Genomic DNA, 20364 nt, shown 5'->3' on the forward strand with positions numbered 1-20364 from the left:
GTGAAATCGTTAAACAACTTTTCGTTGAAAAAAAAGCAGGAGATTTTTATTCGTTAATGCCGAAAGTTAGCTTTTAATTAAATTGAATTTGAACTCGTTTTATTTGGTGGCAATAGATTTTTTAAAGACTTAAAGGAAAAAAATAATTTTAAAAATAATTAGGTGTCTGCACACCTCTAAATCCGGCTCTGCCTTAGAATATAGTCCTACATACATTATAGTCACAACCAGTGGGCAGTTTAGACCATTATCTCGTTTCCAAGTCAAAAGACGGACCTACCTAACGATTGGTCTCAATCTAAAGATACAGGATAGGTTTAGATGTAAGCGTAGATAATAGAGAAAAAAAAGTTGAAAAGATGTCTGCTTCCAGATAGAAACCTAATTTATGGTTACCAGATAATTGGAGGACAAAAAAACATGACGAAGAAAACTGTAAAAACTAGACTTAAAATTCAATTGATAAAACATCAGTAAATCATATGCCATAAAACTAGGCCTACTAGATCTATTCTATATCATATTTATGACGAAGCAAGATTTACTTCAGATATTTATTATATTTTTTATTACTTTGTGAGAAAGATGACGATGGAGATTCTATTTTTCTCTTTAGTCCAGCTTTGATCAACAAGAAGGCTTTTTTTTTTTTTTCATCATAAGTAAAACTCACATATCTTGAGAAATTGTTATTATATATAGTTACAGGTTTCTCAAGAACATCCTTGAATATAGACGATTATGGTGACCAATGAAAGGTGACCAGTGAAAGTCATGTAGGAGTTTGTCAAAGACTTTCATCTTAATTTCAGGCTGAATAAGTGTTCCTACAACTGAATTTACTTAATTACTTAGACTTAGATCCTCCCCACCGTTCGGCGCATTGGGCTGTCTCCTCAAAGATCTGTCACTGAAAATGTCTGAAGTCTCTTCCCACCTGGTGTCAACTGCTCTGAGGTCCACCATGAAAGTGTGTCGCCAAGTTATATGAAGACGTTTATGTTTGGTTTTCCTCATATTGGGCAACATGTCATTGCAACTCTTGGTATGCGTGATTCATACAACTGAACAGCTTTCGCATAAATACAACAGTCCTTTTGAGTACTATCTGCATAACAATACATTATGAATGAGGGAGAAGAAATAAAAGACCACGTTTTCTTTTTGGGGATGGGTTTGTTTTTCACAGTTTGAGAAACGTTGAAGACTGACCCTAACGAAAAAAAAAAAAGTTATTATGCGATAAAAGATCGTATGCACTTAGCTATATATTCTCATGTGTTAATCACACTGGTCTATATATTTCAGCCAAAACTTTGCTCTTGATAAAATGTACCCAGACTTAGATTTAGATTATCATTATAAATTATATTATTATCTTATAAAATAGTAATACAGACTTTACTTCAATAATAGATCTAGGAAAGGCCCATCAGCGAAATGGCATATAAAGCGAACACCTCCCCGTAATTTTTATCCATTCTTATTTATTTCAAAAGTAACTGCAGAACTAATAAGATTGTATTACAAAGAATCCATTTTTCTACATTTCCCACATATTCACTTTTGTTTTCCTTCATACATTAAAGCATAGCTGAAGGTCAAAGTTGACATGTATGGAAATTTCATTCTCAAAACGTTTCCGGATAAACGAGAATAGGTCCGAACTTAAGGCGATTTTAAAGCACCAATGGACATTGGCCGAACAAAATTTACATAATGTACTTCTAAATAGATGAGGAAATAGTTAGCTATAATAGCTAAGGCTATTTATTCCGTTGAAAAAAATATATTATGGGGTGTTCGCTCAAAATGACCTTTTTAACTAAAAACCTATACAGCGAAAGCCCATATAATAAGCTTAAAAGGCCATTTAATGATAATTTAATGACTGATTTAATATGTTTTTCTTTTTGTCTTATCTATTGTTATTGTTTGTAAACTGAAATATTAAAATAATAGGCCTATTTTTAACCTTAACCCAATGTCTTCGATTTCGAAGATTAAGGATGAGTGCATTACTACGTGTTTCACATGACTACGCCCAGTTGCGACCAGCATATTTTCCCGCATTTTCTTTCCGTCTAAAATGTTTGACTCGCAGCTCTCCAACAGTCTCTCAGATGTCATATGCTGGCAGTTACTTTCCTCTGTGCCAGTGAGGGTGAAATGACGCTTCAATTGATCTTAACAACGCTTAATTAGGCCTTTACGGCTTATACGGGGGGGGGGGGATGGGGGTGACCTCTGTTTTGCCGTCCTCCTTTTTTAACTGGCTGGTTAACCTCTTGTTACTAATTAATGATATTAATATGTGCATAAATGTTTAAAAGATCAGAATTCATTTTCACAGCGTTCCCCCACCATTCTGAGATTAGGATTTCAGGAGATTTCCAAGAGTTTTCCAGGAGAAAATATTCGATCTCAGGAGCGGAAAAAATGCGAACTATATATTTAGTAATAAATATAAGAATTATCATATAATATACATGTATAAAATTACAAGATCTCTCCTGAGCCTTCTTTCGTCTCCATACCCGAAACCCAAGCTGTTGTAGATCTGCCTCCCATACATCATCACTCCATCGCATTCGGGATCTGCCTTTGGGTCAATCAGCGTGCGTGTGTGTATGTGTGTGTGGGGGGGGGGGAGATCGAATTGATGGTGATTAAGTGCACTGAACATGTGTTCTTAAAAAAAAATAGTCGCAGTAACGAGAGTTTATGAAATGGAGAGTAAAACGACGTGGACTAGCCTATAGGGAGGAGGCGAGTTAGAATTTTGTAGTTTCTTTCTTTCTTTAAAAAAAATATTTGATCGCAAGTTTCGTAGGCTATATAGACATCAGTTCCAAGCAGAGAAAGGAGATGTGAAGCACAAGGAAAGTGAAAACAAATTTAGGCCTAATTCTTCAAGGAGGACAATAGTTATAATGCTTCATGGAAGAAGTTAAATGATAGAACTAATTGAAGCATAATTTCCTATATTTTAACATGCTATTTCGCTATTTTTTACGGCCTTTCGCTCATTATGACTCCCGCGAAAATTGCGTTCGCTGATTAGGTCCGACCCCTACCGTAAGTTGACTTGAATTATAAATTTAATAGCTGATTTGGAAAAAAGAGTCAAATTTAGTTTTATCGCCCAATAGCTGAGGAGTCCGCAGATGTTTTCATTTTTTTAAATAAGTTTAACCATTGCGGAGTTATAAATTCTAAACTAAAAACTGGCACAAAAGCGTTCGCCATTGGTCCTTTCCCATAGATAGACAAACCATTTACCCTAGTTACCGGCAAATTTAAATCACGAAATCCGTGTCTCTTTCTTAGTCTTAATTATATAGATATCAATGTCTAGTGAGTTCGAAATCCGCGTATAAACACCGGAAGTAGTATTCCATTTTTCATATAAAACCTGCATAGGTCCATAAACGTTGGTATTTTGAATTTCATAGTAAAATTACATTTTTATTTTTTTTTTACAAAATTTGTGTTCAATGTGCTCTAGAATGTTAATATTTTCAAATGGCATGTCCCGATTATTCCAGTGTTGGCTTGTTTTTATTAAAATGAAGATCAAATGACTGCATATTTTTGTTTTTATGTTTGTCAATTGAAATAATCCGTGTTTCATCCTTTTTAAAAGAGGCTCATCTGGGTAATTACTTAAAGATTCGTAATTGATAACTTAGAAGCATATTTTCAATCAGATTTAATTAGAAAAACGTCCTCGAGTGAAGTCCTCTCGATTCACTCAAATATGTGACCAATTATCGATAGTTGACATTTTTCAGCACTGAACACTATATTTTTGGACAAGTTGGCAGAAACAAAATTATCCATGAAAACAAGAGCTTTGCTAAAACATATATACATCCATCACTGTCAGTACGTATTTAAATCCATCTCAATCGGCCCCCTATTTATAACCATCTATGATTTGAATAATTTCTTTTTAAAAGCAATTGATTAATCTAAATATAAAATTAATTATTTTTACATAAGGTAAAATAATTTTCTAATTATTGCAATTCAATACAATATATGATTTAATGTAATCTATACAATTTTAAAAAATTCTTAGTTATCTTTTAAATAAGTTTGTACCACTAGTCATAAGTAATGTTCATAGAATTTAAGCTTTGTTTGCATCATATAATTATCAACTACTCTAGTTAGGTTATTATTATTTCACTATAATTTTTTTTTACTATTATTATTATTATATTTTATTACTATTAATTTTAAGATTTTTTGATTAAAATATTATATAGCTATTATTGTTAAATACAAAAATATAAGAAATTGAATTACATTTTTAAAGGCAATACTATGGTTTGTTTTTCACATTTAGGTGAAACATCAAGGACCCTTACACTGCATTAAAAATTGCTAGATGCACCAGTTTCTATTTAACTCTCAGATTAATGCTTTTAGTTGTCCTCTAAATTAATTATCAAACCATGATATCTCTACTGTTAGTAAACTCCACTCAATTTTTAAATCAAACTATACCTCAGTCTACACTGGGCATATTAATGAGTTTCTCATTACAAAGGGATTTATCAGGCCCATTAGTATGTATAAAAAAATGTGCTTCACCACAATACTTGGGCTGAAAAAATCTTAGTTTTTTTTAATTTATTATCATGAAAAGCACCAAATGCTAAAATGGCTATTTTTAGATGGTAAGACAAAAGTCAATGGCAACAACGCTTGCATTATCTTTGCACTAAAAAAGAGATGAGCAAGAGATAAATTTTCTTTTTGTTTACCAAGAAAAAGATGTGGTGAAATTATTATGGATTAATTAATTTAGTGTGGACAGATGAGCAAGAAATGAAATGGCAAATGAAATAAAAGCTGCTTTGAAAGATGTTGGTGTGCCTATTCTTAAAGAAAATATATTGTTTAGAACAGCAAATAATCTAAGAATCTGTGAGATTACCCATAGCCTATTAGAATAATTATGGAATTATGGATGATGCTGAGATTATATAATTATTCTTTAATTGTGATACTATTTTACATTTCCTTAAATGTATTTTAATTTTATTTGATTTGATTTGCTGATGTCTAAGTGATGATTGTAAATATGCTATTTTATTTCCAAAAAAAAACAACAAACATTTGTTGCAATAAAAAAATCTATTTTGATTAATAATCAACCCATAAAATAGAATATCTAGATATTTTTCTTATATAAAATCATGCATTAGGTATTAATATTTAGAATGCATCTATTCTTTTCATAATATTAATTATGTTCTTCATTAACTTGTGTTGCAGATTTGATATAGATTTAAAAATTATTTACTTCATTCTTCAAAAATTACTTAAAATCAAAGCATTACTTTTCAATTTTGTAAATAATATTTTCAGCATAATAATTAATTCATACTTTAAAAGTATAGATACCAGACACTTAAATAAAAAAAAAATTCTCTTTCAAGATTTAAATCTTTCAAAATGAATTTTTAACAAACATAAGTACTTTTCAATTACAAATAGTGTTTTACTATATATTCATTAAGAGTACACTTATATATCTTTAAATAATAATTATTAATCCTATCAATACATTCAAAATTGATTCAATGTTACATGCAATAAAGAGAAACTCAAAACAAAATTAGAAAAAAATTAGATAAATTGGCAGCACAAACAAAAAAATACTCTTGACCTATTTCCCAGTTTGATTCAACTTCCGGTAGTGAACAGAAATGACATGGATCTAAAAAATCAAGACTTTCCCCCTCTCAAATAAAAATTAATATCTCCCCTTCCACTTGTCATACAGTGATAAATTTAGTATGGTTGGAAATATTTTTTCAAGCCCTATTCAACCATATAGGTTTTATTAGTATATTGTGAGTTTGAATTTTTTATCGAACTACCTATTATCATATGCCATATAGTAAATGACTAAATGTATAGCAATAGGAGCCTTCCATAGGCTGCATAGGATTAGGCATTAGGCTATTATGATTAGGAGGCCGCGGTAATAGGTTACCTTAGTCAAGGCTTAGTTAAGTCTAAAGCTATGCCAACTACATAGAATAGATCTATGTTTCTAAAACTAAAGTATACTTAATTAACTTATAATCTAGATCTATATAGATCTACTTGTTAGTGTTAGTCTTTCATCACTTAGAGTTAGAGTCTAGACTCTCCTAGACTCTAGATCTAGACTAGATCTAGAATTAAGTAGAATCTAAAATCTAGATGATATTAGAATAATTAGATCTAGACTCTAATTAAGACTAATTCTAAATCTAGTTTTTTTAGTTTAGAGCTTTGGGATGGAACTTGATTTGGATGGATAGTGAAAGTACTGAGTGGTGAAGGCCTGTGAAAACACAGTAGCATAGCTAAAAAAAATCCACAAAATGTAGACTAGAATTAGTTTAGATTATCTTCTTCTTGTCATTGGTATTGATCTATATCTAAATTATCATTTATTAAATGGACCAAATAATCTTAAAAGTCCCAAAATAATATATAAATGTTTGCAAACAAAACAAAATATTTGTTACCATAAAAAGAAATGATTAGTTCATTGAATACATATAATATATGAATATAGTTCATCCATCATGGTTTGATGATGACCACTTTTGTCATCCAGGGGGCTGAGGGCTTTGCACTGGGGTTTTATGCCTCCTCATGTGGTTGGTTAGACCTATGTGAGCCCGGAATGTTCGGCTGCACACTGGGCAGGTTATTCCAGCTGGAGCTAGTGTCGTGGGCCTTGCTTTTCTTCTCTGGCTTTTTTCTTATGCTAGCATTGTTCTCTTTTCCTCAGCAACCTGTGCAACAGTTTTCACTGCGCGACGCCATGATGCTCTGTCATGTGCCTCTGCCTCCCAGGTGGCTGGGTCTATGCTGAACACCTTCAGAGAAGCTTTGAGGGTGTATACTATAGGCGACTATAACTATATATAGAGATCTAGATTCTATACAGATCTATAATTAAATAATTATTTTGGCAAAGACAAGACTTATTTACTTCAATAAAAATTTCAAAATGATCACAATGCAATGGAACTTATATAGTTAGATAGTTGAACTTGAGAAATGCTTTCTAATGATACCAATTTTATTTTGCTGAGTTAATTGTGAGGGAAGTTATTACAATTTTAGTGGTAAAAAATTAGCCTTCTTTAGCCTTTGTAATGCAAAAAAAAATTTGTGACTGAAAAAACTGACAGTTGAACTTTAATTATAACTACATTATAAAAATTCTGAAAGATATGGGGTTGAAACTTCACACTCTTTTTCATTAACTTCAATTCTATTCTGTTAAAGTAAATGGTAAAATAAGACCCAGCAATAAAATCTTTGAAAAAAAGTGAATTGATGTATAAAAAAAGCAGTCGACAAAAATTAAAAATGTATGCGATTTTGTCATCATATGAGCCCAAACATCATAAATAAAACAAATCAGAGATCTGTATTGTGTTTAATAACAAATCAGAGATCTGTATTGTGTTTAATTTTGTATATTTAAATAGATAATTTTATGAATCAGAAATAATCTAGATTAGATCTAAATATCTAGACTAGATAGATAATAACATCTACTAGACTCTAGATCTAAGCTAGACTCTAGGCAGTCTAGAACTTTTCAGCAATTTGGTTCTTTCTTAGTAGTTGTATTAACATTGGTCACATCATTTACATTTCATTAGTGGATTTTGTTAGATAAAACACATTTTTAGCACCTTTGTCTCCCATACATATGTTAGAATAGCTTGATACATATAATATAGATTTGTTAGAATAGTATGATACATATACATATATAATATGTTAGAATAGCATGATACATACTTGTACACTGCATTCTAATTTCTATTCTTCCATTTTTCACACAATGAGAATATGGGACAGCTTCTGTAATAACAATTTATCCAACACAATAACCTTATGGTACAGCAAAACACATCATACTCAATTTGAATAACACAATAAAATAGATCAGAATGCAGTGGATTATTATAAGTTATTAATAAAATACTTCCAATCAGCTTTCATACTTTGCTTCAACAAGTATTTTATACACATAGTGATACAGTGTAATGTACTCCTGCTTTACCTATAACTCTATAACATGTGTATTCTGTGATCTAGTTTTTGCACATAGGTTTGGTGTGTGAAGTTAGCATATTTTCCTTGCAACTACAATGCCTGAAGGACCAGAATTACACCTAACTAGTTTGTTTATCAACAAAACTTGCAAGGATCTTATATTTAGTGGTAGAGTTCTGAAAAACCCCATTCACAAATGTGCTGACATAGACTGGGATGTACCATCATATACTATTACATCAGTATCCAGAGGAAAGGAAATTATACTACAGCTAAAGGAGTGTAAAGACAACAGACACAATACTGAAACTGAAAATGTAGAAAATAAGAAACCTACTTCTAAAAAAAGAAAAAATACAACTTGTAATGGGGAAAAATCACAACTGACAAAAGCAAGAGACTCATTATCAAGCTCAGAATTAAATATTCTTTTCACATTTGGTATGAGTGGCAAGTTTGAGCTTACTTCTGCAAATGAATGTCCAAAACATTCGCACCTGAGCTTTATTACCAAAAAAGAACCCAAAAGGGCTCTCAGCTTCATAGATCAACGTAGGTTTGGAAAATGGTATGTTGGAAAGTCTTGGTCACCTGACAGAGGACCCTGTGTCATAACAGAATATGAAGAGTTTGTGTAAGTAAAAATTGTCCTTTGCTATACCATCCAGCTTAAAATGTAAAAAACTCATTACAAACTTAAATCTTAAAATAGAAAACAATGTCTTAATGTTAAATAAGATTCATTTTAAATATATAATCACTAAGTGTAATAAGTCAGTAATAGTTGTTTGCAGACTATCTTGACCTATTATCTATTTTTCACTTCAGTACATGATTAATTTACTTGTTGACTTGTTCTGATTTTTTTTTATTTAGATTAAAAGTTACACAAAACAATTGTGCATTTTTACTGTTGTAAAAAAAGAAGTTTTGAATTATAATTTTGTAATATTTTATATAAAATCTTTTAAAAAGAAAAAATCTTGCAAACAATTTGGACGATACAGTTTTTAAGAAACCAATATGTGAAGTGATGCTGAATCAAAAATACTTCAATGGTATTGGAAATTATCTTAGGGCTGAAATTTTGTACAGGTTAGTACCCTAGTAGGCCTACAAAAATATATAGAATTCATACATCTAAATGTTATTCTTATGGTAAATAGCCTCCTATTTCAAATTAAAGTAAAATTAAAATTGTTATTATTATTACCATTTAATCAAAAGCAGTTTATGTTTACAAATTATCTCCTTTTCCATTTTAATTACAACCACAGATGCAGAATCCCCCCATTTGAGAGAGCCAATACAGTGCTGAAACTAAGTAAAAGTAATGAAGACAGTGAAATGGTGAGCTCTACAAATTAATCTCATAATGTGAATTAAAGGATACCAAGAGCTTGAGAATTTCTTTAATTTTAATTCAATATTTGTTATCCATTTTTTTTTTAAATTTTCCTTTAAATCATCATCATCAAACTCCGTTTGAGTGAGGGGTTGAGAGGCTCAAATCCTCTCTTGCAAAAGCCCTGGACAGAAACCCTGCTGTATTGCGTAGTGCATGCATGTCACCATACAGGTTGAGAATTTTTGGTTTCCCAGACCTGTCGAGATGGAGATCAGCAAGTCTGGGGCAATCAAACAGAATAACTTTATAAACATCTTTGTGTAAATCTCTGAACTCCACAAGCTTAAAAATGTTATCAAAAATATTAATGATCAAAATATCATCATACAAGAACAACAAAAATATTCTGTTATAAAGATCCATCCATCCCTGGTCTGCTTTAGCATATTTTTCCATTCTATTATAGAGAAATGTTTACAAAACATTATTAGTGTGACAGAACAGTTAGACTTTTAGCCTTAGCACCTGATTGAGATTGAAGCATTTTCTAAGGATTGTAGGTGTCACGTAACATAAAGCAGCTATTGTATTACGTTTATTTTTAGATTGTATATTTGCAGAGCAATGTCATTGTTGTATGTTGTTGACAAGTAATGACAAGTTCATTTAAAATGATGAGGGTTTTTCCTTAAGCTTTAAAAATAGTTTAGAATGATACTAGAAGGAGGCAAGATGTAGTATTTAAAGACTTCTATATTCATTTTTGAGAGATCTGTGACAAGAGTAAATAAATTCGAATTTAATGGTATGGTACATTTTATATAGTGTGTATATTATTAATGTAATTCAAGTTCCAGAAATAAACCTTTATATTTATTTTAAAGAAGTTTTCAGCTTATACCTTGAAATAGTATCTTCGGCATCTCAGTATTGTTTGAGAATCCTGAAACTATCTAATAGAACTATACGAAATTAAAACATCAGAAATGCATTGTCTGATGATGATCGTAACATCAACCAAGACATTATGACAATCAGCCTCAAAAGTATCTTGTCATCTGGCACTCAAACATATTGTCACAGTAGGACATCTCTTTTTAAACCAATAGAAACAAAGGAATTAAGCTTTACTTGCCTTCAGGTTCTTAAAATATCAATGGAAATGTTTACTTATTTCTATATAGAAAGATACATAAAATTGTTACAAAGTTTTTATTTTTTTAACTCAGACTGATGTGGGAAATGTTGGCATGCAACTCAAAAAAACTACAGCAGACAGTCCAGTTTCTCATGTGAAGACAGATTTGCTGGTTGATGAGCAAAGTAATTCTCATATTCATGAACTTCATCCTCAAAGTCAAGAGTTAGTGAGATTGTGTCACACATTACCATTAGAGGTTGTACAGTTAGGTAATTATTTATGTATACTTATTCATTATACAATTTGTTTAGTTTTTCCCCATGAAGAAAAAAAAATACTTTTTTTTCACTGTCCATCTCATGTCTATTATTGTAAGATGTTAAGAAATAAAATTTCAATTTCTGAAGATCCAAATTCGCCCTAGTCTTTATCTTTCTTACAATAGGTACAACAGCTACTTTTGATCTTCTGAAACGTAGTGTTTTACTTAAAATTTTATTTTGCCATCATCCTGATGGGGTTTGAAATAAATGTTTAATATGATCCTCTAGCAGAATACTCTTAGGTTATTATAATTAAATATGCATTTTATAAGCTAATACCTATTATTTTATTCTGAGCTTGGCTTAGCCTCATGTGGCCAGCAAGGTTAACAAAATTTGTATTTTGTATTTTATATTATTGAAGTACATGTGCAATCTCTGCTTCCCAGGGTGCACAAAATACACACTTGCTGACATGTACTCTGAAGATAATGCTGATGGGAGCCCTGGTTTTAATGACTGGTTGCAGTGCTACTACAAGCCTGGTATGAAAAACATGTCTGACAGTAATAAAAGAACAATCTGGTTCTCTGGTCCAGCAGGCCCATTTGCACCTACAAGTAAGCAATGAGAAGAAAGTTTACAAGCCAAAACAATTATTTTTGGGAACATTTTGTCTTAACTAATGAATAAAAAAATATTTATAATACATTTTAATTCTCTGTTTGCATGACTTGTAAAGAATAGAAAAAAAAAACAAGATTACTATTATAACTCGATATAAAATTTAGAAACATTTATAGTTGCTGGTAAAAGAAAAAAAATTTCTCATTTCAGATTCAAAACCACGCATAAAATCTGTAAAATCCAAGAAAGGTCAATCTGTTAAAAAGGTATGTTTAGTAGACTTGCAAAAAAAAAAATTTTAAATACTGGTTACTCTTGATAGTCCAACACTTCATAATATGACACTCTCACTTGTCTTATGTGGCTGTGACAATGTATTTATCAGTGGCACATGTGTGTTAGTGACATGCTAGTGACCCTCTTTATTGATTCCATGCTGTGTTAAGTGGTGATACGCTCTTAAGTGTATTTTTCTGTGATTACTAAGTTACAGTTTACTTGCAGTGTTTTGTTTAGTGTTGAAGTTTTGTTATGTCTTGTATGATAGCAAACAAAATCAGTAAATGTAAGCATAATCTCGTCCTGAAAATTTGAAATTTTTAAGAGGTATGACCGTAGTGAAACTCCAACTACGGTACTATTTCTTTGAATGATGTCATCAGGCAACCAACTGTTAATAATATTATGAAAAATAGTGACAAAATATAACATTTTGTGAAATCTATTTAAGTCAACACAACCAGAAAATCCCTTAAATCTAGTGAATATCCCCAAATATGCTTGTTTAAACAGCAAAAGAATAGATATGCTACGATTTCTGCTAAAGGTAAAGGCTGGTTTGAGAATTTTAAAAAACAACATTTCCTAAGTTATCTTTGAAAGTGTAAGAAAATATCTTATTACATCATAAATAGAATTTTCTTGACATACAAGTAAAATTCTTTGATGTATACCTAACCTTTGGTAATCTGTTTTCTGCTATAGAACACATCCCACACCCCCAAGCTCCTTCCTGTAACCGATACACTAGCAAGAGTCAACTGATTTTGTGGGGAAGAGAAGCAAATTATTAAACATTTTTTCAACAAAAGCTTCATATTTAGAGTAATTAGCTTTAATTTTTTTTTTTCATCAGCCTAAAGACCAAAGTAAAAAATCCACAGTTGAAAGAAGAGAATCCCAGTGTGAAATTGATAGCAGTCCTCCAGAAATCAAACAGGAAATACAACTTAAATCTGACAGAAAAAGAAGCAAGTCAAAAATTAAAAGAGACATTTCTCAAACAGAATTTAAAACTGATTCAGAACCTACCATCAAGTCAAGAAAATGTGAAAAATCAAATGAAACATTCGAATTTAAACCTGACAAAGCACAACTGAAAAATCGTGGACATGAGAAAATATCAATCAATGAAAAAACTATGAAGAAAGCCAAAACAATATGTAAACACAAGTCAAGTCAATTAAAATCAGAAACAGTCATTAAGACAAAAAACAAACAAACACCTAGGAAATCGACAAGGTATTCTACAGTTTGACAGATTTCTTTGCATTTAAACACAGAAAAAAACAACATTTTATTGATTCTGAAAATACTTTATTTACACAAAAAAAGCTATGTACATATCTAAGAACATTAAGTTCTTTGATGTAAATTTAGTTTTTGAACTAAATATTTACATATTCAATGTACAAAAGTGATGTTCTTGCAAGACTTCCACACCAAATTATTACCAGCTGATAGTAATAAACTTTATTTTTCTTAATTAAAACATGTTGGTCTTTTTTTTTCTTGATAGTATTTATTTTTGGCAATACTACAGTACATACATAGCACAATTTAACCACAGTGAAGAGTATGTTCAAAGAATGGTTTCTCTAATTTAGTTAAAGTTTAAATACTTTAGTAGGATACAGAGAAGTGTTTGGAGACCAGAGACTTCGTTAACAAAATGTTAACCAAACAGTTCAGTGTGATGATTTTTATGCTTCTTAAACAAAGAATCAGCTAGATAGCAGACAGCATGATGAATGCTGGTAAATAGTAATTTTAATGTGAATTACAATTACTATTAAGTGCAACACTAATAAATTTATTTTAATGTTTATGATCCAACTGGATACTATCAATCATCCCTCTCTTATTTTATTCATCAAATCTTTTGGTGAAGGAACATTTCAATTCAAAAGTACAACATATGATAATGGGGATTTTTTCACTCAGCATAGGTCAGCTACTTTTTCAACTCTTATAAATCATTTCCGAAAAAAAATAATAAAAAAGACATTAAAGATAGACATTGAAATAAAAAACAGTTTTGCACCATTATCTTGCCTACCCCTGTTTGATCTTTTTGCATGCAAAATACCATAACTAAGTCAAGCAATATGATTTAGTAATACATTAAACAAAATAAAATATATTCCAGAGCAGTGGCGCTACATGAATAATCCTAGGACACCAATAGAAACTTTCTAAAGAGTTTTGCTAAAAACATCTGTTACAGGTAGTTGGAGAAAATTCAATATAAAGCCATCCCACATGGTTACACCAATGTCTTTACACTATAACTAAGAAATTTGCAAAAGCAATTCTAACAGTACACAGAGTTAGATCATGTTTTGATAAATATCACATTTTAGACAATTTAATGTCCTATAAGTGCACATTTCTTTGTGTACTCCCTATATTTCAATGTCCTGATGACATGAGCTATTGATAAATTTGTAAATTAAATTTGCTTGAAGGCAAAACATGCTGCATGCTTACTATTTTCTTTCAAGTAAATCAAATTTGAATTACAGCATATGCAAGCATATGCAACCCTATCCATAAAGCATCCTCATGGGTTCCTAACACACTAAGCAATCCCAAAGTGAGTGTATATATATAATATAGTATATAATGGCATCACTTGAAAATTTTAGGCCTATGCTTCAAAATGAGATCAAAATAATAAAATGATGATCCCACAAAATTACATGAAAAATTGAACCCTATATCATAGCATGTCAGTCAAGAGAAGGAAAAGTAAAAAGATTAAATAACAATGTAAATATAATCTTCACTAAGTTTCTTTACAGTTTGGTAGCACAACTTTCAAGAAGCCAGATAATAAAATATATTAAAGAAAATATGTACAGAATCACATTGGTCATGACTATTGATTCAATAAAATAATTTCCAAATCCAGTCATCTTAACATTGTAAAATAAAGTATTTAGTTTTCATAGTCCCTGTACACATTCCCAAGAGTTTATATAATTTGAACCGTTGCTAGAGATGTGAGTGATATAAATGCATCTGCATCAAAGTACTAGGCTAGTGAGTCAATGGTATAAGCATATACAGATTCAGAGACAGGCTTGGAACAGTCATAGTACTCACACTTATCTATAATTGTACTGAATTGCCATGCTGAGGTAAGAATGAACTAGATAGCACTACTAGGTATCAGGTATCTCAAGGTAAACAAACAATCTGCAGCAAATACATTGATGGTAGATCTACTTATAAGATGTTATACTCAACTCAACATGGCCTGCTCTAAGGCCTTGACAGTATGTTGTTCAATTGCCGATATCTCTAAACAGTCTTGAAGCCTTGGCGATGCCAAAGGTGTAAGTTCATCCATTTTAAGGCAAGTGATCTTGATCTTCCATATGTCTGGCGAAAGAGGATTTCTGATCAAACCAAAACTTTGTTGAAATACACCCACACATTGATTGTTTACATGCAGAGTTCCACACACTAGAATCAGTTTTAACCCATGAGAATCAGATTTGGTTTTAACCCCATCTGCACTGACGTTGGGCAAAAACAGTATCAAATCTTGCATTGGAAATTTGAGTAAGCGTTCACAGACAAGTATGTTGCCATTAGCAATATCTTCCACTTTAGAATTTTTTGTGTTCACACTCAGAAAAAGTTGGGCATTTTCCCAAAAGTGTTGCGGCCCAAAATGTGTGTGATCTTTATTGAGAACTGGATTATAACTATTCAGCATGTCATAAAACCACTGTACAAAACCCTCAGCATTTGCTTGATCAGGATTTGTAGCTTTGATCTCCGTATTGTTAAAGTAGTTCACATTCAGATTTACAGTGATGTTAGTTGGGCTATGAATCATTGATGGTTGAGGCAGGCTAATCTGAGACCAAAAAAAATCATATTTTAATTAGAAGAACAGTAAAATTGCACAAAATAAAAGGGAAAAGAAAACATATACGAGTAAGAATAGTTAAAATTTACTAAGAACAGTTGAAAATAATCTCTAAAAAAGAACTGTACAAGTGTACAAAAGTACATTTTCATTTTTTTTTCTACCTGACAGTTAGATGAGTTGCTGTTAGTTGGTGGTGGAGTTGCCTGTTCATAAGCTGCAGCTCGGATTGTGGTCTGAATAATGTGACTAGCAAGCCGATCCTTTTCAGCATCTTTGGGTACTGGCAAGCCATTTTGGTACATATATTTCAAAATAATATCTTTACTAATCTTTCTTCTTTTGAAGAATTCATCTATTGACTGTGTAAAAGCAACAACTGCCTTCTCAGCTTCTGCAAAAATAAACAACAAAGAAACTATTAATTAAATAAATAAATTATCAAGCATTTTAATAAAATTAAGAGTCATTATTTTGAAATAAACTTTCACTTATAAAACAAATAAACAATTGTGATGGGTGCCTTCAACTCTTGATTACCATAAAGCTAAAGTTATCTTTTGCTAATAACAACAAAAGTTTTTCTATAAAATTACATTCTAAGAACTCAGTAGCTAAAAATAACTCTTAACATTTCCACTGACACTAATTAAAGATAAAATTTAATTTTTCCTTCTGGTTCTCGATTGTCACACATATCAGAAAAGATAAATTTAGAGCAGGGTTTTAAAAGGGACAGATAAGAAAGTTTTGGCAATAAGTTGTAAACATGCATTATATTCTCAGAGTGGATTTATTCTTTGCATTTTACAATATTTTGTTTTTAAAGTCAAAGAACTTATAGCGCTGCTCATTCTTAAAATCAAGTTTGTTTGATTTTAATTATTCAGAGTTTCAATGGAGGCATGGTGGCTGAGCACTTGGCTTCCAAACTGGGGTCCCAGGTCCTAATCCTGGTGAAGACTGGGATTTTTAATTTCAGGATCTTTGGGCACCTCTGAGTCCACCCAGCTCTAATGGTCACATGACAACCTTGTTAGCCCTGGGCCACAGAAACAAATGGCCTTTACATCATCTGTCTTATAGATCGCAAGGTCTACAAGGGGAACTTTACTTTTATTCAAAGTTTCAGATTTTAAATTAAATTCTATGGCTACATATGAGAAGAAAAAACTCTGAATTCAAACCTCTCCTCCCTTGCACTTGCACTCAAACATGGAAAGACTAAGGAACAGTCAGGAGCTGGCAACCCTTATGCAGTCTGTAGCATACAGTGCTACACCCTGGCAGAACTGCGACATCTCTGATCCCAAACTGTATTGGCATTTGCCTTTTTTTTAAATACATCAGCTGCATGGAAGGGGGGTGAACTGCTGTGTGGGCTACATTGTTCTGACCATAGCTGATGCCCAAGCATTCATCTCATTTGATTTCTATGAAATGATCCATAGTTGCTTCACAACTGAAGGAGGCCATGGACACATAGTTTGTGTAAAACAAAAAGGTCACGCTAGTAGAGGAGTGTCTTGAACTCAAGTCCCCTAATTGAGATTTATCTCCAAGTAAGCAAACTCAATTTCTTCATTAGATGTTGACAGTGTCAATATGTTGCCTTAATGTGATCACCTACTTTTTACTATCCAGCCAACTATTCTGCAGTAATATCCAGCTGGAGCCAAATATGGCCACATAGTGAAAAATGGCCCGATATTTGGCCAGAACTAAGCACCCTAATTTATAATATAATTTTATTTATATTTTTTTAAATAGGCCCTAAATGAATGAAATTTATACTTAAATGTATTTTCATTTTTTAAAAAAAGCCAAACCTTTTCTTGAATTCACATCTACTACTCTGCAAGTCACGGTTGAAGATAAAGAAAATAAATCCTCATCAGGAAGAAGTTTCAAAATGTCTCCACAAAGCTTTTTCTCACTCTCAGATAACATTCTTCACCAGATCATGCTGAATAGAAAATGACAGGAAAAAAAAAACAGTCAAGATATATTTTAACACAACGAAAAGCTACCATAGAAGAATTTTAGTAGGTCACTGACAGAGAAAGGCTTTTTCTGCATCAGTTGTGATAAAATATGCATTATAGTTAGGCCTGGTTAGACGTGGTATACAACTCCTTATTTATTATTAATATTTATTTTTTATTATTTATTATTTATTAATATAAATAGTTTCATACCAGTACGGTATGAATCAACCTGGAAAAGGAATGACTAAGAAAAGTAATCTTTTATTTAACAAGTCTGTAATTTATAACTCTCTTGGACTTTGACAGAATGAAAGAAACAAGTATTATTTCTAGATAGATCTAGACTAGGAATGGTGCATACATAATATAAAAATTACCAGCAAAGTGTGAAATGATTTCTCCATTTCCTACTTTGCCTAGGCAATGTATAGAATGCCTAGGCAATGTATAGAATGCCTAAGCATTTTATAGAATGACTAGAACTGCTTTGGACAATGTGTGAAATGTTGATTTAAAGTATTTTATTAATGATATAAATTTATCATGCTAGTATTTCTTTTCACTAAGTCTATATTTAATCAAAACTTGTTCTTTAAAGCGTGAAGTTATTTTATTTACAACTGTTTAAGTGTACATACTTTGTAAAATATATTTTATTTGGTAAAATACACATGATGTTTCATATTTTGTTTAATGAAATATGAAAGAAAATAGGTCCAATGTATAATCAAGCCAAATATGACTACTAAGAAGGAACCACTTGACTAGATATTGAATTAAAAAGCTGATAATAATGTGATGACCATAGAAAACACAATTTAGTTTATTATGTTAAACAAGGTTTCAGCGCAATTTATTTTTTTGTCTAAAAAAGTGCTTGTAATGAGAAACTCATCTTGAAACTAAACTTTATTATCAACTCAGTGGCTTATTTGACAAAAAAGAAATGATGTTTAAAATAATTATAAAAAGGCATTTTCTCATTTAAATTCTTACCATAAGGTTGATCTAACTGACTTTAAGTCCAGTCTATATAGAAATAAAAAGACTATAGAATAACATTACCCGATAAAAAACTCACTGTGTTTTTTTCTCAACATAACTTATATTTAAAAAAAGAGCAGCTTTTAAAAGTATGAATTACTTTGATCCTATTTAGCAGTTGTATATAAAGAATTTAACCTTTCCAATGTCTAAGTATCTTTTAACTTCTCATTTTAGTTTAGTTAGAAAAAACTAAGCAATTTTATTTTTACTAATATGTATTACTATTTTAAAATATTATTAGTAGGGTTAAAGAATTATGTAATAAACTGAAACTAGAAATTGCATCTAGCATAGGGTAAAGAAGACATAGGCCTACAAAGTTATTTTAGTCATAAGAAATCCTGAAATTCATTTTTATTCTTTTTTTTTTTTTTTTTTTTTTTTTAATTTATAAATATATTTCTAATTAAGGCATTTTATACTTTGCCTGATGCAGAACTAGTCATTCTATAAAATGCTTATGTAAAGCAGGAAATCCTTTCATACTTTGCCCAAAAATGTCCAGCATTTATAGAATGACTAGGCATTCGATAGAATGCCTGAATTGTGCATTTTTCCGGTAACATATATATGTATATATCCTTTGTGGTTAAAGAAGAGCACAATTCTCATTTCCTATTAATTCGAAGATGGCTATGGAGTCCAATCTTGCTACATACATGGTATGGGTAGGTTTGGTCTGCTGCAGATATGCCTGCTTCTATTCTCAGTTTTTTGTGTTTAGATTTGCATTCTTTGATGATGGCTTATCTCCTTGCCTCATATCTCGAAACTCCACACTCACAGTTTCATGCCACAAGGAGCAAGCGAGAGGTAGCATTTCCCAGCCATGAATGTCAATCGAACACTCCTTGAGGGAGCTCTAAGCGTGTCTCTGTAATGCTTGAGTTGATTCCACTGATAACGCTATCATGAAGGTAATATAGACTAAAGAACTAGTGACGCCTAATCATTTACTTTAACAGTGTGAGTATGAGCAAGGTTAGGCCAGTTAGGGTTATGAGTTTATGATGAGTATCATCATCATGAGTATGAGTTGGCTGCTATGGTCTCAGTTAACTCAAGTAGTAGATCTATGTATAGTCAAGTCAATGTAGATCTAGACTAGACTCTAGTCACTCTACTATGCTAATAGTACTTAATAGTAGTAATAGTTGATATATATAGTAGTGACAATATACTAATAATACTATAGTCTATATAAATCCAATCAGCCGAATAGATCTAGATCTATTTCTATTCATATTGATTTTCTAATTCTAAATTGACTAAATTTTAGTTTAGTAAATATAAATAATTATAATATTATTATTATGATTATGTAATTGTAAATCTAGAATCTACAAATCATACCCAATAAAAGAAAACAAAAACGTTGCCATCAATTCAACAATAAACAAAATTACGGAAGTGTTTATTCTTAGAAGTTAGAAGTAGCCTGGAGCTAGATCTATTATTTATTTAATATCTTGATAAATAGGAAAAATCCGAAAACTCTATTACTATTTAAAAAATTAGAATCTCCTGTTTATATTTTTTTTAATCGACATCGGAACAAAATGTAAAAACGGGGTAAAAATAATAATAGATCTAGATCTAGATCTACATTTAAATTAAAATAAAGTAAAACTTGGCTCTATTTTTTTTTTAAATAGTTGCTTAAATGTTTAAACGTATTGACCCTACTCTCTAGATTT

General features: G+C 31.1%; 2 protein-coding genes across 7 annotated transcripts; one reads left to right on the forward strand and one right to left on the reverse strand.

Annotated features, from left to right (window-relative positions):
• The first annotated feature begins 1272 nt into the window (after positions 1-1272).
• On the forward strand, positions 1273-13241 carry LOC106062843 (endonuclease 8-like 1). 5 transcript variants are annotated; one of them, XM_013221151.2, is made up of 8 exons: positions 1273-1332; positions 8134-8725; positions 9067-9186; positions 9369-9441; positions 10669-10849; positions 11293-11463; positions 11681-11736; positions 12606-13241. In XM_013221151.2, exons 2-8 carry the CDS (start codon positions 8187-8189, stop codon positions 13005-13007), a joined length of 1542 nt encoding a protein of 513 aa, XP_013076605.2. In that variant the 5' UTR covers positions 1273-1332; positions 8134-8186; the 3' UTR covers positions 13008-13241. The 5 variants fall into 5 exon arrangements, with proteins under 5 accessions (XP_013076605.2, XP_055881208.1, XP_055881183.1 ...); XM_056025233.1 differs by lacking the exon at positions 1273-1332 and adding an exon at positions 5613-5870 and having other exon boundaries at positions 8147-8725; XM_056025208.1 differs by lacking the exon at positions 1273-1332 and adding an exon at positions 5614-5870.
• Positions 13235-20168, reverse strand: LOC106062844 (uncharacterized protein C3orf38-like). 2 transcript variants are annotated; one of them, XM_013221153.2, is made up of 4 exons: positions 20021-20168; positions 17462-17598; positions 15797-16026; positions 13235-15620 (listed from the first exon to the last, which is right to left on the reverse strand). In XM_013221153.2, the coding sequence occupies exons 2-4, from the start codon at positions 17580-17582 to the stop codon at positions 14997-14999; spliced, it is 975 nt and encodes a 324-aa protein (XP_013076607.1). In that variant the 5' UTR covers positions 17583-17598; positions 20021-20168; the 3' UTR covers positions 13235-14996. The 2 variants fall into 2 exon arrangements, with proteins under 2 accessions (XP_013076607.1, XP_013076608.1); XM_013221154.2 differs by lacking the exon at positions 20021-20168 and adding an exon at positions 19327-19784.
• Between the last annotated feature and the right edge of the window lie 196 nt (positions 20169-20364).

The sequence above is a fragment of the Biomphalaria glabrata genome, chromosome 1 (assembly GCF_947242115.1).
Source record: "Biomphalaria glabrata chromosome 1, xgBioGlab47.1, whole genome shotgun sequence".
In the NCBI taxonomy this organism is placed as follows: Eukaryota; Metazoa; Mollusca; class Gastropoda; family Planorbidae; genus Biomphalaria; species Biomphalaria glabrata.